This window comes from Vigna angularis, chromosome 1, assembly GCF_016808095.1.
Source record: "Vigna angularis cultivar LongXiaoDou No.4 chromosome 1, ASM1680809v1, whole genome shotgun sequence".
Lineage (NCBI taxonomy): Eukaryota > Viridiplantae > Streptophyta > Magnoliopsida > Fabales > Fabaceae > Vigna > Vigna angularis.
In genome coordinates this window covers 1,100,860-1,128,852 of record NC_068970.1, presented here as the reverse complement: position 1 = coordinate 1,128,852, position 27,993 = coordinate 1,100,860, and the positions used below count along the sequence as shown (strand labels likewise).

At 31.6% G+C, this 27,993-nt stretch overlaps 5 protein-coding genes across 8 annotated transcripts; 1 reads left to right on the top strand and 4 right to left on the bottom strand.

Moving 5' to 3' along the window:
* Positions 1-824: 824 nt before the first annotated feature.
* On the bottom strand, positions 825-2,183 carry LOC108342059 (U-box domain-containing protein 35). The gene is made up of 5 exons (XM_017579766.2): positions 2,051-2,183; positions 1,678-1,913; positions 1,468-1,592; positions 1,257-1,372; positions 825-1,178 (listed from the first exon to the last, which is right to left on the bottom strand). The coding sequence occupies exons 2-5, from the start codon at positions 1,895-1,897 to the stop codon at positions 965-967; spliced, it is 675 nt and encodes a 224-aa protein (XP_017435255.2). The 5' UTR covers positions 1,898-1,913; positions 2,051-2,183; the 3' UTR covers positions 825-964.
* Positions 2,184-7,260: 5,077 nt separating this feature from the next.
* Positions 7,261-11,509, top strand: LOC108336091 (phosphatidylinositol/phosphatidylcholine transfer protein SFH2). Its single transcript, XM_052871902.1, has 12 exons — positions 7,261-7,410; positions 7,491-7,562; positions 7,663-7,691; positions 8,373-8,456; positions 8,558-8,611; positions 8,785-8,862; positions 9,053-9,106; positions 9,237-9,296; positions 9,379-9,474; positions 9,731-9,832; positions 9,949-10,029; positions 10,982-11,509. The coding sequence occupies exons 2-12, from the start codon at positions 7,508-7,510 to the stop codon at positions 11,261-11,263; spliced, it is 975 nt and encodes a 324-aa protein (XP_052727862.1). The 5' UTR covers positions 7,261-7,410; positions 7,491-7,507; the 3' UTR covers positions 11,264-11,509.
* Positions 11,510-11,585: 76 nt separating this feature from the next.
* LOC108336015 (WEB family protein At1g12150) lies at positions 11,586-14,274 on the bottom strand. Its single transcript, XM_017572333.2, has 3 exons — positions 13,927-14,274; positions 13,645-13,811; positions 11,586-13,489 (listed from the first exon to the last, which is right to left on the bottom strand). Exons 2-3 carry the CDS (start codon positions 13,795-13,797, stop codon positions 11,909-11,911), a joined length of 1,734 nt encoding a protein of 577 aa, XP_017427822.1. The 5' UTR covers positions 13,798-13,811; positions 13,927-14,274; the 3' UTR covers positions 11,586-11,908.
* A 2,494-nt stretch (positions 14,275-16,768) lies between these two features.
* On the bottom strand, positions 16,769-21,514 carry LOC108323923 (acetyl-CoA acetyltransferase, cytosolic 1). Of its 2 annotated transcripts, none has more exons than XM_017556755.2 (15): positions 21,358-21,514; positions 21,099-21,171; positions 20,786-20,884; positions 20,454-20,627; positions 20,243-20,348; positions 19,829-19,967; positions 19,352-19,429; positions 19,204-19,269; positions 18,618-18,703; positions 18,333-18,432; positions 18,139-18,249; positions 18,026-18,067; positions 17,789-17,875; positions 17,175-17,260; positions 16,769-17,000 (listed from the first exon to the last, which is right to left on the bottom strand). In XM_017556755.2, the coding sequence occupies exons 2-15, from the start codon at positions 21,121-21,123 to the stop codon at positions 16,970-16,972; spliced, it is 1,230 nt and encodes a 409-aa protein (XP_017412244.1). In that variant the 5' UTR covers positions 21,124-21,171; positions 21,358-21,514; the 3' UTR covers positions 16,769-16,969. The 2 variants fall into 2 exon arrangements, with proteins under 2 accessions (XP_017412244.1, XP_017412245.1); XM_017556756.2 differs by having other exon boundaries at positions 21,279-21,492.
* A 4,255-nt stretch (positions 21,515-25,769) lies between these two features.
* On the bottom strand, positions 25,770-27,702 carry LOC108343264 (protein C2-DOMAIN ABA-RELATED 11). Of its 3 annotated transcripts, none has more exons than XM_017581441.2 (4): positions 27,008-27,702; positions 26,777-26,893; positions 26,582-26,677; positions 25,770-26,271 (listed from the first exon to the last, which is right to left on the bottom strand). In XM_017581441.2, exons 2-4 carry the CDS (start codon positions 26,885-26,887, stop codon positions 25,981-25,983), a joined length of 498 nt encoding a protein of 165 aa, XP_017436930.1. In that variant the 5' UTR covers positions 26,888-26,893; positions 27,008-27,702; the 3' UTR covers positions 25,770-25,980. The 3 variants fall into 3 exon arrangements, with proteins under 3 accessions (XP_017436930.1, XP_017436947.1, XP_017436938.1); XM_017581458.2 differs by having other exon boundaries at positions 27,072-27,702; XM_017581449.2 differs by having other exon boundaries at positions 26,777-27,702.
* Positions 27,703-27,993: the final 291 nt, after the last annotated feature.

The following is a 27,993-nucleotide window of genomic DNA, read 5'->3' as shown; positions in this document are numbered from 1 at the left end:
TCACCACGGATTCAAACCACATGAGCCGGGTTTAAATGAGCCAGGTTAAAATCTGACCCGTATAAAAAGATATAAATTTTTCAAACCCAACTCGACTCAAACCTGTGGTGGGCCGAAATGGCCCGCGGATTGTGACCCATTTTGCAGTTCTAGTCTTAGCCATATATTATAGCAATATTTCTTTATTTGTTTTTTTTTTGTCTGTTGTCCTTGCTATTACTTATGTAATAGGATCTCATCTTGTATATATTATTGTTGTTTAATTTTATCTTTACACCTTTATCTTTTCTCTTTTAACGTTTATGCCCCAAAAACAGATGTTGGGTTTGTAGTTGCGCACCCATTACAAGGGTTTATTAATTTCTTGAACACATTTTGTCAAGAGAGCTTTCTACTGCATCTTCCAACAATTTCATATCGGTTTCCACCACTGTTTATATTAACTTAGCATGTTATATATAAACCTTCTTCAAACTTCACGAATATATATCTCTTCCGATGTGACGCGATTAGCTTAGCAAAAATTATAAGCAATGAAATCAACCAAAAGTTAATCTCAAACATCACATTATGTGGAAACTTTTAAAGTTTTTCCTGAGAGGAATTCGTCAATGTTGACCTGGTCGTTTGTAAATTATTAGAGTTGACTATTAAAGTCGTGTATCCATGCATTTGTTGTGTATAATCACAGGTGAGAAGCATGAAGGAATATGCCTTTTGTGGTGAGGTAACCAAGGACGCGTTACACAACTCAAATAAAGTCAAATCAAATGCTTTGTTTTATATCAACGATATTTTATGTAATGACAGAATGAACACCAGTGTTTGATGACAGAATGAACAACAAAGTAATTGAATTATTCAAAGTAATGAATTGTTCAGAAGCTACATTAGGAGTCAAAGAACTTGACTGAGCTACATATCTATACCCTTTTGCTACACTTGAAATTAAACAGGCTAATAATCATTTGAACTTGGGTATGAAACAAATGCATGAAACTGAATCATGGTTATCTTCTTTCTTTTGGCTAGTCATGGAAGTATGGTTAGTGGGTGACATCATCATCTGCTCATTTACTTCCTTCCCTTCACATATAATTCTCACCTTGCAACTTTCTGGTGAATTTCTCAGTATCTCATCGGCAACACTATTATTCCCTTTCCTTGATTTTGATTTTCTGTTAATCAAACATTGTATATTAATTAGTGCTGAATAATTAGCTTGTATGGTGGTATGGTCGTAATTAGCGGTGTACCTCAGATGGAATTTGTTGGCTCCAATGACTAGAGTTTTTATCTGAAGAATGGGAATGAGGTCGAGGATAGGCTTTGCAACCAGGTCACTCTCAATCAGGATGGTGTCTACCTTAACCTGTTCTGGATATATAAGGTTGTTCATTTGTTTCTTGGTTTCATTGGAATTGAATGAGGATTTGGTTGCATTGGGTTTAACTATAGAATTAGTACCTTGGAAGAAGAACATGATTGTAGGAACTTCTGAAGGAGCTCTCTCCTCTTGCCTCTTTCTTGCTCAACATAACTCTCCACCTGCTCAACACTCACTTCATTCCTTGGAACCATTCCTACTCCCACTGTCATCACAATCACACAAAAACCTAGCAGCAAATATAGAGAGAGAGAGCAAGAAAGAGAGATGGAAAATATGTGATGACTTACGGGGATTTGGAATGTGTTTGATCTGAGGAAATACATGAATGAGAAAAATGATGGTAGATTGAGTAACCAAGTTGTTGAGTGTCCATGAGAGAGCGTGCATGCTTGTGTTGCTCTTACCCACTGCAACATAAACACAGTCTTGTTCTTCTTTTTCTTCTTCTTTCTCCTCTTCCTCCTCTATCTCACACACGCTGCTGCTTTCTGGGTACTCCATCTCCATCAACCACACGCCTTCACTGAATTTAACATCCCCATGTGTAGGGTTGGGTTTAAAACAAGAGTATCAGATTGTTGAATTGTTAAGGTAATAAACAGTGTATGGAAATAATATATCAAAGTTTTATTCCAAAGTATGAAACACACAACAACTTACCCTTATGTTTTCTTGTTGTTTCTCTAAATCTATCTTAAACCTAAACAAATCCTATAGAAACATCTTGTATAGGAAATAACAACTTTTGACTCCCCTTCTTAAATGTTAGCCCAATGCAAGTGCTTTTATTGCGAAACCTGGACACGAAGCATGTTATACAAAACCTATAAATAAAAATATTTATAGTTTTTCTTAGGATTCCATTTACCTATAAATTAAACTTTTGTTGTCACGTATATGTATTTAAAAGTATCATTGCCTTAATTTTAATTTTAGTATTTACCTATGTCTCTTTGATTTTTTATTTAATCCAAATTTTTCTTAAAATAGAACAATATTATCCATTTTCAAATTGAGACAAATTTTTTTATTTATATAAATGTTACACTTAAACTTTTATTAAAAATGATTTTTAACATATTATATTATTATATATATTAAAAATTCATATTTTGTTAATCATGTTTTTTTATTAGATTAAAACTAAGTATGAATATTTTTACAAAAAAATAAGTATTTAAAATTAAAATATTATTAATCCATATTTTTGTACAAAAAAAAATTAATTAATATCATTTATACAAATAATAAATTTGGTTCTCTTTTAAAACACATTAATCAACTCTATACATTCTTTCATTAGACAAGTCTTCTAATATATATTATACAAGTTTGTAGTCTAACAATACACATTACACAGTGTATCATATAATGATTATATAAGTTTAACAACAAATTTGTTAATATATTGATTAGATGAGTTTAGCAATACACATTAGACGAATCTCTTTATACATTAATTTGTATTTTTAATAAGTTTATTCTACATATTTTTGTTTATTCTTTATATTTTGAGAGAAACTAATATATTTTTACACATGTTATCTTTCATCTTTTTACAAACTCTACCATTTATATTTTTATAATACACGTTTTTTTTAAACTTATAAATAAATTTTGGTTGATTAATTTAAAACATAAATATTATTTTCCCAATCTTTAAACATCTTTTAATAGACATAAAAACAAATAACGAAGCACATGTTTAAAATTAGTTTATAAATAAAAAAGAATGACACCTACCTAACTTTCCAATTGTATATATAACTACTACATAAATATTGTATTTATATTTGTCGATTTTTTTATTCTATAAAGGAAAATATATTTTATAAAAGGTCCAATTTATCTTATTTAAACTTTACTATTTCTATTTTATTTTAAAAATATAAATAACTAAAGATGACAATGTAGAAAAACCAATTATATATATATATATATATATATATATATATATATATATATATATATATATATGTGTGTGTGTGTATATGTATGTATCACACCTATAAATTTCCAATCATTTATACAATTTAATAAGTGTGGCTAAATATAAAAACAAAATTTCAAGCTAAATTTAAATTTCCAAACATCTCATTGTGAATAAAATAAACTATGTTCATCCATTTTGTTTCAATAAAATATTAATAACATCTCTAATATATTATGTTAAATATCATAATTACTTAAGATAAATAAATTATCTCTAGTTTTATCTTTATCGGTTGAGGATCCATCGTTCTATCTTTAGTTTGCCTTTATAATATTACAATTCGTAGGTTTTATCATTTATGTGTTATTTAATTATTTTCCGCTTTTATTGAAAACCCTAAACATTGCCTTCACACTTAAATTTGTGCATTCTTTTTCTTTTCTTAAATCATTGAATCATATTTAAATAATTCAACTAAACAAACAAGAAGAATATTGAATTACTAATATATATATATATATATATATATATATATATATATATATATATATATATATATATATATATATAAGACCAAAAAGAATGTAATATACCCTTTAAGAATGGAATGACCATCGAGAACATAGAAAAAACTCAGATTATTTTTTTTATCAGCAGAAAAAAATTCAAAGATAATAAAAGTAATTATATAAACTAAAAAAGATTAGAACATTATACATCTCCTAAACATTGTGCCAATTCCCTTCCAACATTTTACATTGCTTTTATATTTTATTCTAGGTATTATTATTTTGATAACCAACAAATTTTACACATAATATTTTATTCTTTAATCTCTTTTCTCTTTTAAAAAAATGATCATAATATTTCTCAAAGTGGAGTTTAATGTTATTGGTTAAATGTTTGGTTTTCGTCAATGATGAATCTCTTACGGTGATGTATTTACATTATTTTTCAAAGCTGTTGTGCAATCATTAATTTTTTAGTTTTAACAGATCAATTTCTTCACGTAATATATATCTTTTAAAAAATATACTAAATATGAATAATTTAATAACCATATAGTCTTATTTAATATACCAAAAGATAATAGTTTTAATCAAATCAATGTACAATTGCAATAATCGAGGTTGCCCCAATAAAATATATAGTTTACATAAAATTATAAATAAAATAGTTGGTGTAAAAAATATTTTATATCTTCTCATGTGTAATTTTTTATAGAGGTACGTGACATGACATGGGGTTTTGGTTTCTTATTTCATTTTATATCTGTATGGTTTTTCTTGCATCGGTTTGTTGAATGATGAATCAAGTTGTCAATAACTAGTTGGAAAAGCTATGAAAAGTCAAAACGTAATGCATTCAAATTCCTCCATTGTTCATTCAAAATTCCCATCCACACCTATTTCCTTCTATCATTCCTTTCCATTACAAAATAAATAATTTCCACACTAAAAAAATCCATGTTGTACCTTTTGTACCTTACACCAACAACAATAAAAGTAAAAAAAAAGGTGAAAAATAAAACGAAAATGAAGGTTGTTTGGTAAAAAATCACCTATATTAATTTACATGTGTTATTTGACTTCCTTTTTCTCTGACTCATTCCACATATTAAATATCAATAAACAGAGTATTATTAAATTTGAAAATGGTAATAATAAATGGGATGCATTTGTTTGAACATCATTAAATATTAGAAGAAAAGGTGACGACAACCTTAACGCGTGGTAGAGCTTAAAGAAACACGTAGTGATGGTAATGGTTATTGTGCGTGTACGTTGGTGTGTGGGGGCAGAAAGAAAGAGATAACCAAAGAGCAATGTGTTTGATTTCTATTTATCTTTACATGAAAGATAATTTTTAAATAAACCATTCTCTTTTTGGCGAAAAAAGAGGTTTTTTATATAAATAAAAATATATATATTTTGCCACACATAAATTTTTTATTTGATATTATCTTTTTTTTTTTCTTTTTTTAAATAACTTTTTCTTTTTTAGGGACATGCTTTCTATAAACCTTTTTCTTTTGGACACCTTGTGTTGTTAAGTTGAGAATGGTGCATGATTGGGATTAGCGTCACTCAAGAAGTTGTTGGGGGCCTCGTCATGCAATCGCTTCTTCTTTACTACCCATTGTTGGAGCCATGTCCACCAACCATCAAATTCTTCTACTATTTTGCATGGAAAATGTCTCTTTAATCACTTTTTTTTTTCATAACTTCTTATCTAAGTGATTAGTCCGTTCCAAATATATTAACCAATAAAACAGTGACACATATCAAAAAATTATTAAAATATCATGATCTATTTTTTATCTCCTAAAATGACATCTTAAATCTTTAAATTTAATATCAAAATAATACTTTAAAAGAGTTCCGTATCAGAAGTACTATTTTCTTAAAAAAATAAAGTGAATGACAATAAGAAAGAGTTATCTCTTGGCTTGTGCTTAATTTAAAACCAGAAAAGTGGATAAAAGTTTCCAACCTAAAAATTTATTCCAAAACGGTTGATAATATTTAATATCTATAACAGATATTAAATATGTATCTTTAGTAAATATTTGCGAACAAGTATTTAATTATTTGTTTGTTAGGGATATAAGTATTATGGTATCAATTTATTATATTATTATCAACTAATAATTTTTATTTTTGTATTTTTTATTTATTTTGAGTGATCAACATAAGAAGATTATTAGTAAAAAGTATATTAATCATGAAAGAATTATTTAAATTTTGATTTTATATATTTCTACTTTTGATTTAAACATGTATAAAACTTGTTTTTGTTAGAGAAAATATTATCTTCATTTTTTTGGTTATTCACATTTTTCCTAATTTCTTTTTCTAATTGTGTTCATCCTTAACTTAACCGTTTGTTGTTTTCTCTTTAAGTGATAAAAAAGTATCAACTATTTTACCAACATTATTTGTTTATATTATCTTGATGGACTGCCTAATCAAAGTTTAGTGACATCACAACCTTGTTTATGGAGATAAATCATGATTTATGCTATTAATCATACTATTTCGATCATCATGTTCTGATAATATTTTCTAGTATCTTTATTTGAGCGAACATGTATCTTTATGTGTTTACATTAACATTTTTACCAATAATTTAAAAGTTGTTAATACGAGCTTCAAAGAGTTGTAATATACAAAATTGAAATTATTTTGTAAAAAATTATATTTTATATTTTATATTTAGGTTCACTTAAATTTGTTTTTTAGAAAGATAAATTTTATTTACATTAATATTTCATGAAGTAATTTGATTTAAATTACATTTAAAACTTAATTCGTCAATTAAAATTTTTATTTTAAAATTTTATTTTTAAATATAATTTAAATTTTTAAAATAAAATATAAAAATCTTTGCGACGATATATTATTCGTAAATATAAACAAATTCGTAAGTTTGTTTTTACAGTTAATTAACAAATAATAAAATGAGATGAATCTTTTCAAAGAAAGCAAGTAAGCAATTAAAGGTGGTTAAGATTATAAAAGTTTAAATAATAATCGGTTTGATATTGGATAAAGTTAAGTGTTAATCATAATACGTGCTCTTTGAGATTAAAATCTGACAGTTGAAAACAGATGGCTTTGCATTGACTCGTCAATAATCATAGAAGAGTAATTATAACTAACTAATATAAAAACGTTTTTCCAAAAACAAACAAATGGCATATAAAATAATAATAATAATAAATAGTTTTAGTGTTTGAAAAGTGAGTTTGGTATCTCCTCCTTCAAATTCTCTTCAAATCCTGAACAGTGAAGCTTCCATTTTTGCCTTTTTCATTTTAATTTTTAATAAAGCACTATTTTTCTGTTACCAAATAACATTGTTTTCCTATCTGATATGATAATAAAAAAAAAGTGATGGAATTTAATTTATTAATATTTAATATAAATAATGAAAAAGAGAGAGAAAATTTAGAAGGAGGGGTGGAATTTTTTGTTGTTGATGATAGGCCCGTCTTTGTTGAATACTCTTCTTCGTCTTCTTTGTTGAATATATATCTATATATATGGTTGAGCCTTCGCCTTCTTCATCTTCCTTTTGCTTCAAGGTGTGTATATTGTATCGTATCGTATTGTATTGTATTGTAGTAAAACTAGAAAGAAAGAAAAGTGAAGTTCAGAGTTGCAGAACAACAACACCAAGAAATGGGGGTTGGTTCCCAGGATGCCATCAAGCAGTTCCAGGCATTCATTGAACAAGGTCTCTTTTCTCTCTCTCATTCTCTCTATATACTCTTTATCTGTTATCATTTTGCTGTTTTTTCTCACTTTTTTTTTTGTTTCTTGTTTTGAAATGGTAGTTGAGGAGCCTTTGCGAGGAACGTTTCAGGTTAGCATTTTCGTTGATCTCATTACATCTCGTCTCAAACACGTTTCAGTCTTTCTCCTGCATTTTACCGCTTTGATCTGTGTCAATTCCCTTCTATTCTATTGTTTGGTTCGTGTATGTGTGGGTAAGTAGGGTTATGGCTTGGGATGCCTTGTCGGGAACCTCTAATGTATTCATCTCACGTTTCAATGGACTTTTTTGGTACTGTGGCCGTTGAAATAACCTTAAACTTTTTCCTGACTTGTATTTCTTAATCTTTGACTCATTTTATGGACTTCGTACTTCTAATGTTTCGGATATTTTACACGTAGTGTCTCCCAATGGAGATCTGATTTCATTTCTCTTTATCAAATTGCTTTAACTGTATTATCTTTCTTGTGTTTCACGCTTTCACCTATTTTGTAAACTAGCATCTCAGCACAATCGTGGTGATAAGTTCTTTCTGTTTCTGGTAATGCTACTAAATTTAGTCATTAAAGATAATTATTCGACCGTTTATATGAGGCTTGATGAAAACTAGGGAGTTTTTGGTAATCAGTTAAGGAGAGTAGTTAACTACAAAAGTTAATAAATGTTCTGCCCTAAACTCTAAATACTTAATTTATGTGGATTCTGTTTACTTTGTCGCATTCTGATTCCCTAAAACTAATATCTTTTTTCTCATTCGGCTTCAATTGGCAGAATGTTCATCAAGGATATGTCACCGAAACTTTAATGCGCTTTCTTAAAGCAAGGGACTGGGATCCTTCCAAGGCCTATAAAATGGTAAAGATGTATATCATGTCAGTGGCCTTTTTGTTGAACGTTTATTCGCGAATAATTCACTGTTGCAACATAATGTAACTGACGTCTGCACTATGTTTCAGTTGGTTGACTGTTTAAATTGGAGAGTGCAAAATGAGATTGACCATATATTATCTGTGAGTTTTTATTATGCCCATCCTTTGCATGATTTCTCTGTCAATACATTTTTTTATGTTCGGTTCTTGTCTATAATCTAAGATACTTGCTCCTTTTGAGATTTGTTACTTTAAAAATAATGGCAACATATTGTATCTTATCAAATATGTCTGTTTGGTGATCTGTTTTTCAGAAACCGATTGTTCCTGCTGATTTATATAGATCAGTGCGTGATTCACAGCTCATAGGTTTGTCTGGTTACTCCAAAGAGGTGCTCATTCTCAGACATACTAGTCTCCTCATTCCATTTCATTGTAGTTGTGGATGATAAGAATTTGTTTATCAGGAAATGCAACTGAATTTTAATTATACTGTTTAGAATGATAGCACTTAGATGTTTTTTTTTTCCTTTTTATCTTTTTCTTTTTAAGTCTATTCTTCTTGTTCTATCATCCTTCCAGGGTCTGCCTGTCTTTGCAATCGGTGCTGGGCTTAGCACATTTGACAAAGCATCTGTAAGTTTAGTTACTGAAAAAAAAAAGGGAAAAGGGAGTGTTGTCTCTTTGGATCACCATCTGTCTCTATTTCTTAAAGCTATGTAGTCTGACATCCTTCTTACATTTTTGTTTGTTTTTATGATTGCAGGTCCATTATTACGTGCAGTCTCACATTCAAATTAATGAATATCGTGACCGTATAATATTGGTGAGTATTTAGCCTTTAGAGTCTTCTTCATTAACCGATTGAACTTTTTTTTTCATTTATTTTGACACATATATATCTGTAGCCTTCTGCATCAAAGAAGCATAAGCGTACTATTACCACTTGTATAAAGATTTTAGACATGACCGGTCTGAAGTTATCAGCCCTGAATCAGATTAAGGTACTTTTTAGTTCATTGTGATATTTGATCCAGAAGCATTGCCATTCCTATGATTAATTGTGAATTTAATGTATTGATAATCATTAAACATGCACAAAATTGAAAATGGTACTCCAATTTGTCGTTTTACTTGTTTAGGTCAACATTTGCTGTTATTATTGCTTCGTGAAACCAAACTTAAAAGTGGATGATGTTCAGTTTTATCCTATCTGCTTCATATACATTCTATATCATTAACTTGCTCCTACTGATGCAGTTGTTAACTATTATATCATCCATTGATGATCTGAATTACCCTGAGAAGACAAATACTTATTACATTACAAATGCTCCATACATATTTTCAGCTTGTTGGAAGGTGAGATTTTCTGCCATAAAATAAAGACATTGTATGATATATTTATTTAAATAGAAGTTTCTGTTGAGTTCGTATTTGAGACCTCAGCATGATGTTTAAACACTCAGCATTAACAGGTTGTGAAGCCACTTTTACAAGAGAGGACAAGAAGAAAAATGCAGGTTTTACCCGGTTGTGGTCGAGATGAGCTGTTGAATGTAAGTTCTTTTGTTTGGTTCAGTCCTCATTTCTTTGAATAAGATTGCTGGAGTGCATGCGCCCATTAACTTAAATTATGCCATGATGAAGAAAAAAGAAATCCCAATTATTATGATAGCAGTCGTGGTAGCATACATATATTCTAGGACCACCAACTAATTTAATAAGGGAGAGTTGCAAAAGTAGACAATTGCTTTTCCTTTTAAAGGTAACAATAATCAAATGTAATGCACAATTACTAACAGAAAAATGCGTTAGGGAAAAAACCCAGGTGGTTGTTTATCAGACAAGAGACCCATCTACAAAGAACATTAGCAGAACAGCACAGATATGCCATGTGGGCATATTTTGCTGTGCCATAAACTTTTCAAATTCTGGCATTTCTTTCGACCACATGCATGCACTTTTCATTTCAGAAAACCCCTACCCTCCTTACACAGTTACACCTTCACAATGCCTCTGAAACTAGTTGGAAAATATTTCAAACTTCCTACCAATCTCTTGAAACACCAACAGCAATTAAAAATTATTGAAATAAATTCATTGCATATGCAGAATTGGAAGTCATAGCAGAAAATGGGGGAAGAGTTCTGTATTAGTCTCAATTTGTCTGTCTGTATATAAATCAATCTCTAAGAAATAATATTTTATAGTAAGTTTTTTAACAAAATCTACGCTTTGGTTTAAAGTTTGTATTGTTTGCTTCATATCTACGCATTAAATTAAAATTGTTGTGCCTAACAAAATACCCTATGTAAAAAATGATTTTAAAAGAAAACATATCACTTCATATCCGTTATACTTCAATTGATGGATTTAATAAAAATCATTTTCTTAAAGAGTAACCACTTTTACTATGTTCGTGATTTGGAAAATTGAAGGCTTACTCTGCACCTGTTATCTCTTTTTACTTTGTATTAATGAATTTAACTGATTAAATTTGGTGTGCAGATCATGGATTACTCGTCGCTACCACATTTTTGTAAGAGAGAAGGCTCCGGTTCATCCAGACATTCAGAAGCCGGAAGTGAAAATTGCTATTCTTTGGATCATCCCTTCCATCAAGAGCTTTACAACCACATCAAGCAGCAAGCCAGACTCCGTGAAGCTGTTGAACCCATCAAACACGGGTCGTTTCATGTGGATTTTCCTGAACCTCCTGATGATGAAGTTGAGATTGCCAAGAATATAGAGTCAGAGTTACACAAGTTTGAGAACGGCAATGGTGTCTAATACTTCAATACCTTATTTTAGATTACTGTTGAGACCTCTAAATCAGAGATCTTTTGCATGTACAACCAATGTAGAAGTACACACATCAGAATTAGTTCTATCAAGAATCGGCTTACTTAGCATTGTTTACGTATGTTAAGAGAAATTAAGTGGCTGTTGATTAAATGCAAATCCCAGCTTTACATCGTGTCATAATACAAGAGATCAATATCAGATATAATATTTTATCCTCGTGTTTATTTTAAATTTCTGGTCTTCATATTCTTTTTTTCTTTCCCAGCTCAAATATACAATACTAATTTATAATCAAAGCATTATTGAGCGGCATAGGTGAAACACCTTATGGTTTATGTCCCGCACTTGAAAACGTTTTCCAGCTTTTGCGTTTTCTGCATAAAGAAAAGCTTTTTCTTAGTTTTTCCTTGGAGCCAGAAAGCTGTTTATTAAGGGCCATAGGGACCAGAAAAAAAAATTGCATTTGAACATTCAATTTCTTTTCGGAAGATGGAGACATCAACACAGTTTCCGGCGTACTGAAGAGTTGATAATACATAAGTGACGACCCATCTTCCAATATATAACTAGAGAGGCAACACAATAACGAAGTTACTTCCTTTCCCATCTACATGTCCAAGATTTTGACTTCTACTCAGTGGTCAAAGAGATTGGTGTTACAGGATGCTCCAATTTCTGAGAAGCATCATCGGATACGACTTTTTGTTGGTGTTGTTGACGCCACCTCTTCAGTTCAGTCTCAATTGCCACCTTAGATGAATCTGCCAACTCTGCACTCCACAGGGCCGTCTCTGTGGCAGCCTTTGTGTCTTCAATGGCCTTTAGATTAGTTTCCACCTTTCTGTCCACATCATTCTTTCTTGCATAGATTTGTTGAAGCTCTGCCATCGCAGTGGCCTCTTTCTTTTCAACCAAAGCCTCACACTCCTTGGCCTTTGCTCTCATTGCCTCAAACTCTTCATTTGAAATCTTGATCTTACCACTGAATTTTGAGTTCGGAACTTTACTCACTTCAGATAAAATCTTGATCTCCTTAACGGCTCTTTGTTGTGCAGCTTTTGCCTCTCTAGCCTCCACCAGAACTAGCTCAAGTCTTTGCTCTGCTTCTTCAGCCACACCCCGGGACTCTTCAGCTTCTTGCTTCAGCTCTTGAGCTTTTCTCTTCATCTCTTCAGCTTCTTTTCTTGCACCTTCCGTCTCCAACTGTAGCTTCTGAATTTTCTTACTCTGTACATAGAAGATATCTGCTTCTAAGTCCTCCATAATGCTCGGTTCAGGTTTTGCCCCTCCCATTCTCCCTTGCAGTTCATTACTGAGGTTTGCAGCGAGAACTCCCGCTGTATGTTCCTTCTCCTTCACTCCATCTTGTTCACTCCTCACTTGCTTCAATTCTGTTCTGAGGAAAAACACCAGTTTGTTAAGGGAGTTCTTTTCTTCAGCAATGTCCTTCAGTGTCTTTGTGGCTTCTTTAAGCTCTGAAGTTAGAAGCCTCACAGAATCCATCTTGGAAGCATGCAGCTTCTTAATATGTTCTTGAAGAGCCTCAATCTCTGCACTTGTTTCTGCAAATTTGACATCTAGATTTTGCTCGAGTTCTGGATCATTTTCTTTCTTCAAGGACTCCAAATTCTTTTGTACTTCTTCTTTGGCATTTTTGTAATAACTCTTAAGCTGGGCTTCCCTTTCTTCTTGGGATTGTTCAGCGGCGAGTCTCAATTGTTCAATGGATGCTTTCATGGTCGCAATTTCATTTGAGAGTTCACCGATTCTTTCTGAGTTTAACTTTGCCGAACGTTGAGCCTCTCCGACTGCTTGCAACGCTGCCAGCTTTGCCCCCATAACTGCATCAAAATCCTGCCTTATTTTGGTGAGTTCTTGCTTGGAAGAATCTAATTCATTTATAGTGGTGATGTACTCCTTTCTTGCATGGTCTAGTTCTCTTCTCCAGGCTTCATATCCCACGGCTTTTAAAGATAACGTCTTTTCAAATCGCTTGGTCTGGCTTTTCACGACCTCAGCAGCTTCCATTGCAGATTGCTTGGATTCTCTTACGTAGGCCAGCCTGGTTGTCAAATTCTGAAGAATCTCCTTGGCACTCTCAAGCTCAGAAAGTGCTTTGGCTTTCACGGCTTCAGCATTATCCACATGTTTCTTTATCTTGTCTAGTTCCTTTTGGGCCAAGATAAGCTGCGTCTCCTTTTCAAACACATTCTGCAAATTTTGAACAAAACAAAAAACATGAAAACCATTTCCTACGACAAACATGCAAACGTGTCTCATGCAATGCCATTGTCATCTTATTCTCCCATGATCAGAGACACTTGATCCTGATTGAAGGGTATAAAAGATTAACGTTGGATGCATACCTCGGATGATCTTCTCTTGATAGAAAATCTGTCTCTTGGGATGGCTACCTCACCAAATAAACTAACAGCAGCTTTGACAGATTGGAACGGTGCCCTGGTGTCAATTTCTCCAACCTCTCCCCTCGGAGAATTCAACTTCTTGACGCCAGTCATTTTCTTTGCGCTTTCTACAAGACAGATTGCAATGAGACCGAAATTGTACGAATGAAGGGCATACGGTAAACTCAATAAAAATGATATCTTTTTTTTTTCTGATACAAAAACGGGGAAGAATGTGGTTACCTGAGAGAAAGAAAGATGAAGCGATCTGAGTGGATCAGGTAGAAGTCATATAATAATAATAATATTGGAAAGGAAAGGTGTTGGAACTCAAAAGAACCTTGATGAAATCATAGGTTCTCTGAGTCCAACTTTTTCCATTTCAAAAAGTGTGGCCCTTTGAAAACAACATCCGGGATAATGGTTCGTTAAATCTGCTGTATTTAGAATTAGTTTCCCTATTTTAGGTAGACACAGAGAGGTTTCTGGTGGGGCTTACAGTATACACCATTCGAATTACCAACCAAACATACAAAAAGGACCTTTTCCTCTGTAAACATTATGCCATCATGTTTTCTTGGATGTTTGTTAGTTGGTTATTGCTGCCTCTTTGTCTCACATTCTACGACTGTCATTAACAGTAGTAAATGTTGTACATATTATATGTTATTAACCACTATGAGTTTATATAGTAAAATAAAATGATTTTTTAAATTAACTTGTATAAAGTGATTTGTGAAAATTATTTAGTATAATTTCTTCAAATCATTTTAATATTTTTGGAAATCTTGGTCTGTGAAATTTAGATCCTTCCTGTAAAGGAAAGTTTAGTCGTGTGGGATTGCAAGTTGAAGACGTCAAAGTTTTGTTAGTAGTTTATCTTATTTATAGGAAGGCAAGAGATGCTGGAGTGCTGCTGTGTTTTAGTCGATTTAGTTAAATAGAGGTTTTATTTTCATAAAATTGCCTTCGCTGTTATTTTTTATTTACATTTTGTTGCATTTTAGTTAACAATGAATAGGAATAGGAAGATGATAATACAGTGATCCTATGAATAATGCATAAATTAAGATAAAGGCTTTCTTTTAATTGGAGAATTGGTAAAGAAATATAGTATATGGTCAATTATTAATAGAAAAATATTCTTAGACATACCTAAATTTTTACATTCATTTGACATTATCCTTTTGTTTTATTCTTTTTTGAAAAAATACAAAAATTTACATTTTTATGACCATTTTACCGCTATATTCTGTTTCAATGAATGTAAAAGTGTCTTGGTACCATTACTCTTATTAATATTCTTATATCATTTCAAAAACATATCTTCTTATCCTAGATCATTTGTATGAGATTCGTATTACTTATCAAGTTTTTATGTCATTGTTTTAGTGTTTGTTTTAATTTATACAAAGATTTTAAAAGTTTGTATACTTTATTCTCTTGATCAGGTACAACATACCATTTTGGTTCAGTCATATAAATTTTCTTCTCCAACTCACCATTCAAAAAGGAAGTTTTAACATCCATTTAATGTATAACTCTTTCTTATTGATATCTTCAATATTTATATTTGTAATGAGCTCTGGAAGCGCCATCTAATTATGTCTGTGTTTTAATTGTTGTTTGTAATCAGTCTAGGATGACGACAATTTCTCAATCAAAAGTTTTGAAACAAACTCATCGAGTAAAAGAATGTTTTTCACTTTGATATCTTCAAGTAGTTTGTGATACTCATTGATCTGAGACTTTATATTTTTATCTTCAATTATCTCCCATCGGTAGTAGTTTCCTATGACGACATCTTTAGTAGTGTATTTGAGAATCAAGGAATTCCAAACATATTTCACTTCCTTATAAGAACCATACACAATGACCAAATCATTAGAAAGTACACCAATTAAAGTATGTCAGTGTATCTTGTTCACATGAATCCAATCTTTAACTTTTTGTGAATGTGTAGGAAGACTAGAGTCAAGTTTTAGAGTCGAAAAAACATTAAGAATTTCATATATATCTAAAAAGGTAGACATATATTTCTATCTGTGCCTCAAATTTAGTCTAAAGAAAATCTCAATTTTCAACACATTCAGAAATGATTTCACAAAAATTATCTGAATTCCAAAAACAATATTTTGATTATCTGAAATTGAATTGTTGATGTGAACCATGAATCCTTAAAGATTGTTAATATTGTTAATATTTTGATACTAGTCACAATTTTACAACAATAGTGTTACTTTCCTTCCCTATCCACCCAAAACGTGATGCTATTTAGGAACAGTAATAAAGGATCGTGCGTGGTTTGTCTGTTTTTATCTTTATATTTTAAGTAAAATTTTATGTTTATTTTTATTTCATCTTTATATTTTAAATAAAAATTTATTTTCATATTTTTTTCACATATTTAATAAGTATGAAATTTATCTCATCTTATTTCAGTAGATAAAAATATTTATTCATTTATTCTTGTAAATGTTAGTTAAATAATTTTTTTATAAAAAATAAAACCACAATGAAACATAATATTATCAATAATTTAACTCAAAAATATATATTTATTTTTTATGTGAAATATTAAGAAAAATATTATAATTAAAAATAATACAAAAGGTCAAATAATTATATTAAAAAAGAAAAATCATCAATTGCACGACATACCTAAGGTTTCATTAGAAGGAAACTAATTGTGAAACATTGCTTCTATTTCTTCTTCTTCTATGATAGGATGTAGGGATATGGTGCAGGAAGTAATAACCTTAAAAGCATTGCTTCTATTTCTTCTTCTTCTACTTTTCAAACATCTTTTACCATCAAAGCAGTATCGGATCTTAAGAGGGGGAAGTAGTATTGGCCCTTCAATCTTGTCGTCGAACCATAGTTTAGGATGCTATTGTTTCATATCCTTTATTCTCATATAAATTGAAGATTGTACCCACCTGAAGAATAGACTTTGTTTAAGTACATTATTTACGTTTAGTTTGAACATACTATTTTATTCCTTCTAAATTATTGGTTAAGTGTCAAACCCAGAATCAGTCAAGTATCAAAATAATTAAATAGAATACATTTACAGAATATGGTATAATGTGTGCTAATTTTTAAAATTATTTAATTAATCAAATTTAAAATTATCTTTTTATTAATATTAACATGATAACTGCAAACAGTTACACTGAAACGAAACCGTTCCTTCCATTGACCAAGCTTATTACATATTTTATCCTTTTCAAGAGAAAATAGTTGTATTGGTGTTGCAAAGTAGTAAGATGCAAGGAGATTGTTGTCATAATAAAGAACGTCCCACAGCAACTGGCCTGCAAAATTGGAGAAACCTTTTAGAAAAAATATTTAGTTAGAACATTTTAAGCTTCAATGAGATAAGGTAGACATCCCCAGAAAAGAATAGGATCTCATAATTTAAGCAGGATTAACTACACTGTAAAGTATCAGAGAACTGAACTATGGCTAACCAAATTGAAAATGCTTACATGAGCTCAAGGACAAGAGCAGATGCTCCTCCTCCCCCATTGCAGATGGCGGCAACACCATACTTCCCTCTCTTCTGTCTCAATACCTGAAATACAAATGAATGGCATAAAATTAAGTTCTCAGTTCTTAATTCTTGTTCTTCTATTCTTATCTTGTTCTGTGGCTTTTAGTTTATTTCAATTCTATCCATAGTTTGTGTTTGTATTCTTCTTTTTATTCGGTCAAGCCGATTAATAATGTGTTGTGTTGAATTTCTAATTCTAATTATGCATACAATCAATGACTCAAGTTTATGAGAAACTAATTCGATGAGGTTCAACTCTTATTTAGCTTTTATGTTTCATGTGCCTAATTATGCATACAATCAATGACTCAAGTTTATGAGGAACTAATTCGATGAGATTCAACTCTTATTTAGCTTTTATGTTTCATGTGCCTAAATCTTCCAATGCATATATAACTCTTACTAGATAGATATCAACAAATAAAAAAAAAATTGTGTAGAAACCACACCAGAATTATAAATTGTGACAGATAACAGGTGCATGATTTACAGATATACTAAAACGCCAAGGGTGAAAGAAAATTACAAGTAACCAAGGTCAAAATTTACCCCTAATAATGTGACTAAGATTCGAGCTCCACTGCAACCCAAGGGATGACCCAATGATACAGCTCCACCATGTGCATTAACTTTTTCCTGCATTTGGTAGGAAGTACATGAATTATCTATTATTAAGCCATTGTTCTATGACGGGATGGAGCAAAAGAATGCCGAAGCAGCAAGATGGTCACAAAATGATTTTATTAAACAAAAAGAGCCCAGCATCTGAGACACTTGAACACTCACAGGATTAAGACCAAGAAGCTTCTGATTTGCAAGAGCCACAACCTGCATAGAAGAAGTTGAGGTATCGTTAACATGTTCACTTGAATGAGTAAAATATGTTTCGTATTCCTTACAGAAAAAGCTTCATTTATTTCATAGTAATCTATTTGAGAAGCCTCAAGGCCAGCATTTGATATGGCTTTTGGTATTGCAAGGGCAGGAGCAGTTGTAAATAATTCGGGTGCCTGCAAAAACAGTCATTCTTTAACTCTAAATATGCTCGTATTAATCAAGACCAAAGCAGGTTAACACTAACTTGTTACAGTACCTTAGCTGCATCCCCATATCCTTTTATCTTTGCAATTACGTGCAATCCAAGCTCAAGTGCCTTCTCTCCACTCACTAGCACTAATGCAGCAGCACCATCACTGGAAGAATCAATAAACCAATCCATTATCAACAGACTATGCAGTTTAGAACCTTATGATTACGGCACCAATTTTTTAGCATGACACAGATATCAATTTTGTAGCAATCTTCTTGCAATGAAAAAAGGGGCATGAACATCCCCCTTAGAATTCAGGTATCAAGGAGCACAAGGGAAGGGAGGGACCTTATGCTAGATGCATTGCCAGCAGTCACAGAACCCCCAACCTGTTTAAAGCTCGGTCGAAGCTTCCTTAATTTTGCAGCATCAAACTGACAACACAAACACAAATATTAAGAAAATGTAGGATTCTCCTCTATAATACAAATGAAGCACGCAAATTTCATGTAAGATTTTGGTTTAGAACTTACAAAATGACAAAATTTATTTGAATGTATTAACGTTTAGTATTCAACATTACAAGAATCATGGCAGTAATGGAATGCCAGATGCAGTGGTTGACACTAAGACCAATAAAAAAACAATCTCTGCCTTCAACTAGACAACAAAAGATATTCAAAAGCTCGTGTATACTGATTCAATCTATCTCCTAACCAATTTCTGCAGCTCTATTCAAGCAAAGCAGAAGACAAAAAATGTGATCGAAGAACCATATAAAAATTGTACTCAGTAATTCAGGTCCATTTACTATTCGCATATACCCAGTCCCACTCTCAAAATAACACCTTATACCCAAAAATCTCCCAATATGCACCACTGACCACATGATCCATTTCAATTAGTTAACATATTAGTAAATTAGTCTATTTACCTTTCCCAAACCTTCATCTCTATCAACAAGCGTGGAAGGCTTCCCTCTTCCACTGGAAACCTCAACCTGAATGTACAAAAAGCATTAATTGAAAACCAAATCAACATTTATCAACTGAGTTAGATATAGGCAGGAATCGTTATGACACCGGAACTATCTCCCAAGCAAAATGACCAGCCTTTTGTGCAGATATTCCTCTCTCAAAGCTTTGAATAGCATAAGAGTCCTGGAAAATAACATTCATTGCCAAACAGAACAAAATTACAAATATTTGATTCAACTAAAAGACTGAAAGGAGATAACAAATAAAACATTCTTCAGGCTTCAGCACCAAAAAATGTTCAAGAAGGAGCAATAATGTTATGGGAAAAGAAGGTAAATTTTCAAATCAAAATTAGGAAAGATCAGAACTGCAACTATACAAGATTCTTGTTTTCCAAGAACAATTAAAAGGAGGATAAAGGTGGGAAGGAACACGGCCCCCTCCACCGCCTTCATAGAACAGATAGGCCACCGGATGATGATTTTAAGTTACAGTAATTGAAGCAGTTAGAGGACATTGAAGCCATCAACAAGAATGAAATGCATTACAAAATTTTGATAGGTTGTTCACCTAAAACATTACCTGCTCATCTCTTGTTATGACATGTTGATCTGCACATAGTTCGGCACAAGCTCCCATTCCAAAGTCATTATAGACATCCCAAAGGCCATCTTTGACCATACCATCTATGATAGTATCGTGTCCATACCGAGATCCTTTCCTGTTTAGACAAACATATGCAGAATATGGAGACACAACATCAATAATTAACCAAAAAAATGTAATGATGGTCCGACTTCATCCAATGTTTAAGCACTTAAAAAACTAAAGTTAGGTTGCATAGACCATTTACTGAAGCTCCACAACATACAAAATTTACTTCAACGTGGCAGCTAGAGTAAAATCATTCTTCCATCATACGAGCGGATTTCATCAGATTTCAAAATCAGCATCTTTTAAATGATAACATCAACAATTGATTAAAGAAAAACAAACCTGGCTGCGGCAAGGTACTTAGGTGAATTTGACATGCTTTCCATGCCACCAGCCACAACAATATCGTTGAGACCGAATTGTATGGTCAGTGCTGCAAGCATGGTAGCTGCAATGAAAAAGACGAGATCATGTTTTCACCGTAATCCACATGAAAAAAAAAATCCTATATTGAAGGTCGAATACCCTTCCAAATGAACCAAAAGAACCATACCTTTCATCCCTGATGCACACACCTTGTTAATAGTGGTGCAGACTACAGATGTTGGTATTCCTGCACCTAGTGCAGCCTGTCTTGCAGGAGCCTGCCCTAAATTTGCACTAAGAACATTCCCAAAGAACACCTCTTGCACAAGCGAAGGATCAACATTTGCTCTTTTGAGAGCATCTGCATATTCGTAAATGAACTTAAAACATAACACAGGAGTAGGGCAAGAATTTGCATATATATTTCCTGAATTCTCCTCCTACTAATTGAAAGTGGTAAGGGTAGTGACTAAGAAATGAAAAAGGGGTAAAGTAAAGGAAAATAGCATAGTGATTTACTCTTAATAACAATTGAGCCTAACTCTGTTGCAGAAAGAGATGATAGGGAGCCAAGCAAACCGCCCATTGGCGTCCGAGCAACGCCAACAATACAAACATCTGTACCAACAAATTCACACAGATGAGCAAAGTTAAACGCATTCTTATCAATTATGTTTCGATTAAAGGTTGTCCATCGTCACACTACAGAATGAATACATAAAACCAGTACACAGAGGACATAAAAAGAAGCGCGAAAATTATGATTTTAAGAGAAGGCGTGAATTGATAAATGATGATTGAAAACAAGCTTCAAAGTTGCAGCTAAAAAAACCTCGGGATTTTACAGAAGTAGACATGGGCAGCGTCCGATACTGTGCAAGAAACAGGAAAGATAGCCTTTTGATCTGAAAAAAGAAATTATATGATATGAAAAATGATGACGCAATTTTATATAACAAATACAAAGAGAAAGAGAGTGAAAGTACGGATACGAATGAAATACGCAACTCACATAACAGTGACAGAGTGTTGAGAAGCAAGTAAATTAACAGCATAATCATACACATTTACCACTATTTCATTCATTATACCTATTAAACACTTTTCTTTTCTTTTCTTTCTGATCTCCTCTTATCACATCCTATATCGCCCAAATCCATAATTTTCTATATGAAGTGTTGATGAACAGAATTTGCATCGATCATTTTCCGACTAACAAACAAGAAATTGGTTTTGCTGGAAAATTTAGGTCCTAACAGAGGGCCCACTTCCCATGCATCCTAATCATAGCCACCTATCTCTATCTATCTACATTTTTGGATTTGGATTAGGGTATGGTGCGCTTCGATTGTTTAAATGATATTAACTTAATATCAATATGCTTACTTAATAATATATTTCAATAAATCAATATTATCTTAAAGTTTTACAATTTTGTATGGTTATCTTTATGAATTTGTGAAATAAATATAATTAATTATTAAAGAAAAATACTTTATTGCATGCATTTCATCATCAATAAAAAAAATCATTAAATTTCAAATACATCATAAATTTGGATAATTTTAATAAATTATAATTAATATTTTCTAATTTTTGAGTACTTAAAATTCTTACACTTTTTAATTAAATAAGTATCGCTTAGTTTTTTTATTAATTGGATTACTCAATTATTATTTTACTTACTTATTCTTATATATTATTATATATAAAGATATGTGAGATGTGAGATTATGTGATAAATAATAATATTACATTTTAATATAAAATAATAAGTAATTTTTATTAAAAACGTGTTAAATAATAAAATCATTATACTCCTTATATTAAGGGACCGATTATATTATTATTACAAAATTGTCATATTTTGTATTACTAATGTTAACATTATTATTACGTAACATATTTTTAATAAATTGGGTCCTCCAATTTTGGAAGGGATCAATTGAGTCCCTGTTTTGGTAAAATTAAATCAATAATGTCTTTGCCGTTAATTTTAGTAAATGACGTTAACTTTCTAGCGAAGTGTGATGCTGAGGTGGCTTTTAATTAGCACGTAACACTGGAAACCTTCTCTCCTTCCCCTTTCCCAAAACCTTCTCCCATTCCCCTTCCCCTTCCTCTCGAACTCCAACCTCACCTTCTCCCATCTTTGGGAAACAATTACCTTGATTTTCCTCCCAAAGTTCCTCTTTGTCCTCTTATTCCTGTACCTGGAGAGCTTTTGGAAGCGTTCCTCACTGGTTCAGTTGCTGATGAGAAAGGGCCTCTCAAGGGGTGATTGGACAATGTTCATGTTTCCGTTACCGAGAGTCTGTCACAATAGTTGAGTAAATCACTAGATCTTGGTGAGTTTGCTCATGCAAACAAGAGGAATAAATGAATTTCAAACAGAAATTGTTTGTCATTCTGCACAAGGAAGCATAATTTTGCTGGATACAGTAACTCATTTTAGGTATTTGGAAAGACATGGGTGAAGGAAAATTAAGTGACAGATATTTAATTACACTACAGGTTCATCAAGGGAGCAGCAAGTTAATCATATGGATAACATGATATACATGGCAAAAGGAACCATAAGAAATTTGGTGTATTTCTGTAACAGCCTTTTAATTTCTGATCACAGAAGCAGATTATGAATTTTTTAGACATCTGATTGATTCCAGCAAAAACCAACCTCTAAAATATATGAGGCATGTACGAATATGTTGTCAAAATTTGTCATTTCTAACTAAATCAATCAGATTGAGATCATGTCATCATCAGTCCCTTCTTTTTTATTTTCATACTACAATCTTTAGAGTTAACAGAGGATGAGTTGATACTCTGTAAAGTTTTTTTTTGTAAAGTTGTGGAGGAGTGCGACAGTAATGAGACGGCGAGCGACGATGAGAGATGGGGAGGTAAGGGAGGTGTGCTTGACGGTTGGATTGGGGGATGGGCGTGGATGTAGATGTTGAAGAGGTGGGTGTGGGAGAAAGTTTCCCAAAAATGGGAGAAGGTGAGGTTGGAGTTGGAGAGGAAGGGGAAGGGGAAGGGGAAGGAGAAGGGGAGAAGGTTTCGGGAAGGGGGAAGGGGGAAGGTTTCCAGTGTCACGTGCTAATTTTTCGCTAGAAAGTTAACGCCGTTTACTAAAATTAACGGCAAGGACATTATTAATTTAATTTTACCAAAACAGAGACTCAATTCATCATTCCCAAAATTGGAGGACCCAATTAAAACTAACCTGCAAATATAAGAACTTTTGAACCTATTAAACCTAATAAAAACAATAAAACTCAATTATTCACATAATATTATTTTGGGTTAAATATGTTTTTGGTCCCTTAACTTTCGGTGAAAATTGGAATTAGTCTCTCTTCGAAACTTTGAACTAATTTAGTCCCCAAACTTTAGAAATGTGTGAATTTAATCCTTTTAACCAAATTTTGTTAACTTTATTTGATGTTTCAAACGCATTTCTTAGTTAACATTGAAGCAAAAATGTGTCAAACGGTGTAAATAACTCAAATGCTATCATTAAACGCACTTGAAACATCAAATAAACCTAACAAAATTTAGTTAAAAGGACTAAATTCACACATTTTTAAAGTTTGGGGACTAAATTAGGCCAAAGTTTTGAAGAGGGACTAATTCCAATTTTCACTAAAAGTTAAAGGACCAAAAACATATTTAACCCTATTATTTTATATTAATCACAAGACGATAAATAATAAAAAGTAATACAAATAATTATCACATTAACAACAATATCACTTTACATTAATTACAAAACATCACACTTATTTTAACATATTTTAACCACAACAAACACGTTATCTCAAAAATTAAATAACACAAATTTCATTAAAAATATAAAATATTTGAAATATTTATTAAATAAAAAACTAATAGAAACTCAATAAAAATTAAAAAATAATATGAATAATAGATCTTAAGACGTCTATTAGAAATAATACCTTTCTAGAAAGTGTGTGGACTTTGAGAGAAGTTGAATAACAAGCTTTGACAGAGTTAAGAGATGCAATATATTTTACCTCAAATTTTAATTTTCATCATAGGTTAAATTAATGTTTTAAAAGAAAACAATTATTTTAAATGAAACAATTAAAAGACAGTAAATTGTAGTATTAAAATCTAATTTTAATATTCCTAGATATTAACGTGACCTAAAGTAATTTTAATAAGATAACACTTAGTTTTTATTTTACGTTAAAATAGCATAATTAATGAAATAAATACGTGAAATGAATTATGAAATATAAAATAAAAAACTGATGGGTGTGTGCATTTGTTCAAATAAATTGGGCTCAATCGGATAGTCCACGTTAGTCACTAAAACCAAGGATGTAAGTTGTCTACTTTATTTTATTGGTCTTATTTATTTGGGTTTGAAAAACAGCCTCAAAATATGATAAAAAAAAAAGTTGAAGTTAGACCGAAGAGAATCAAAATATGAAACAATTTATTAAATAAAATTAATCTAAAAAGTCAAGTCTTAAAACATGTAAAAATGTTAATTATAATCTTAAATTTAATATATAACTCTTGAAAAAAATCTATTAAAATATGATAATATAACATGATAAAAAAATTTAGTAACATTTAAATTTTAGTTGACGTATCTTCTACATTTAGAATAAAAAATTATTTTATTATAATAATTAATCTTTTAAATTATAAAAAAATATGAATAAAAGTAACAAAAATGAGTTTAACATTTAAATAAAAATTAAAAAAAAATCTTAATGCTGTCAAAGAAAACTGGAAAGAAAAAATATTGCCTATTTGACCCGCAACCGTTAGTATACACGATCAGACCCTTAACCCACTCTGTTCCAAAATAATGTTTGGAATTAAATTCAATAAGTTGGATATATCAACAGTAAAATTGACAATTTATTTAAAATATTAAGTTTAAAAAGGGATTTGAATTCAAATATTAAGTAACACGTGGTCAACTTATGTTACGTTATTATGAAACTTTAATTGAGTTTTTGTATTATTCTTTCTAACATTTTTACTCACTAAAGTAAACTTTGATCAACTAAATAATCACTTTCAGATACTTTCATAATTTTTAAACTAATTTAGTTGTGTTAAAAATATTTATTTATGGGATAAACTTCTAAAATTGACATTTTAGTTATAATATTCACTATAATATATTTACATGACCTTTGTGGAGCCAAATAGTTAAAAAAAAATATTTATAATCTTAATAAGTCAAAGAAACATACGATGTATAATAGTCAAATTAGTGAAAAATAACCACATTCACATTGGTCCAACCATCACATCTCATAATAACAATAATAACTCGTAGAAATTAATAGCTTAGAACAATAATACAAATCAATTATATGATATAAAAAATCATCTGAAATTGAAGTCTATCATTTCTTTCCAACATTTTTACTTCTGTACTTAAATTATTTGAGTTATAAACTTGTTAAATTTACATCTCTATTCCATTAAGTGAAAGAAGTGTTCAACGCTAATATAAGAAGGGTAAAGTAACTAGTTTTCCATCCACTAATCTGTGATCCAATACAAGGGAATGCAAACAATTTCATTTGAATATGTAGTTTCAAAACTAACTGCTAAACTATGCTAAACTGCAATATTATATATCTATGAATAGAAGGGAATGGAAGCAATTTCATTTGAATAGGAAGAGATAATGAAAAGAGTAAGGAAAGATGCAATATACATTAATTTGAGGAAGAGATCAACTTGATAGTCAATTGTAGCTCCCCAGATTCAACCCCACGAAGCCTTAACCAAACATTTTGTACCACTTCACCATTAACACAACTGATACTGCTTTCACGGGCAAGACAATTTTCACTGTCTGGTGTCACCTTCCTCAATGTTGTCTCACCAGAGGCAGATGACACCTTTAAAATATCTCTTAATCTAGATGCAGACATCAATGGTTGAAGATTCAGATAACTACTCCCCATCTTGTCATCAGCCTTCAGAAAATCTTTGTCAAACACTTCCTATGCAAAAACCAGTACTCACACAATATCAGTAACCTTACACAAAAGTTTGAACAAACCACAGATCTAGTGCAAACTATCCTCTCTTACCACGGCCCACTACACTATGAGCTGCAAATCAATAAACCCTTGATTGCCTACTCTTTTACTTTTCTTTTTAGGTCATCTCATGGTTTTTTTCCCCCTTTCAATCTACTGAAAAGTACTGAATTTTCAATCTCAAAAATCTTATTTTGTATTTTTCAAAACTCAAAGTGAATAGTCCACAAAGTAAATATATCAAAAATGCAAAGTGAATGAGGAAACTCACCAAATTCAGAAGTCCGAAAGGTTCAGTCAGAGTGAAACTCAGCTCTTCATTCCAGACAGGATTCAAGGAACAATGGATGACCCTGGTCTTTGCTGTCTGATTCATGATAATGAAACATTTACAATGTTCTACCGTGTAAGACTTTTGATGTGAAAAATAGACACAAGGTAAAATTGAAATGTATATCCAAGTTACCTGATTCCCCAGCTTGACAACAACATAAGGGTCACTGCTCTTGAAATCCCGGATCACTAATCTTTTCCCTTGCACAACAATGACTTTTAGCAACCTCAATTGTTCATCCATTTACTCCTAAAAAAATGATTAATATATATTAATCAATCCCACCACAACAACAAAACCATGCAGTGAACTGAGATTGAGAATTCAGAAAAGCAACAAATTAAACTAAATCAGCATGCCTACCCAACAATAACATAAACTTAAACTATACGAAAGAAAGTTTGAGATTTGTTGCTGTTCGTCTCACTCAAATTTAATGCCAGAGGAATGTCCTCGTCCACCCACTGCTGCAAGTAACAATACGAAGCCACAACAATACAAAACGCCAGGTGCCGGTCAAATGTTTTCGTAGGATTGACCGTTGACCAGACTTGATGGTAGTTTGAACAAATGTATGCTCGCCGAATCTGACAGATTTCCTTTTCTTGTTGCTTTTTACCATTCATATTCAGAAATCTTTAATAATCAACAAATTGTGACTATTCTTGTTTCGAAGAGTTTAATTTTCAGACCAGCTATTATAGGAGGTTGGTAAAGCCAAGACATTATGTCTACGAACTGATTTAAGCATCTTACTTCCTATCCATGTTTGACCACATAAATCCAATAATGAAATCCTCTTCACATTTTTTTATAAATTTCCTTCCATTAATTTTGGCCATCGAAACACCTTTTATTTTAGAAGAAATGTTAAAATAAGAAATGTTAAATTGAACGTTTCTCAAATCACAACAGGCGAAATAATATCACTTGAAGAGTGTTTCATGATTTTCATTGGTCTCTTCACTTTAAATCTCACGACTTACTCCTCAAAAGCATGCCAAAATTAATCATTATAAAATAAAATAAATCGTACTAAATTAAAAATGTGTTTGATTGTATCTATTACAGGCTTGGGATAATTTACTCAATTCTATTCATTTAAAGATGGTACTCGTCATAGATTTTGGTGCAACTGGTTTAATATAAATTAAGGAGAGGATGATAAGGTCACTTTTTTCAATTGTATGTGGCGAAGTACAAATATGTTGAAGTCCTAAAGATACAGATGCAATTATCCCCACGTATAGCTGTACACATTGTTGATTGACCGAGTCAATTATATCAATTGTGTTGGAAAGACGAACGGCACCTAGATAAATGATATTCGTGTGCTAATCCTATCCCCT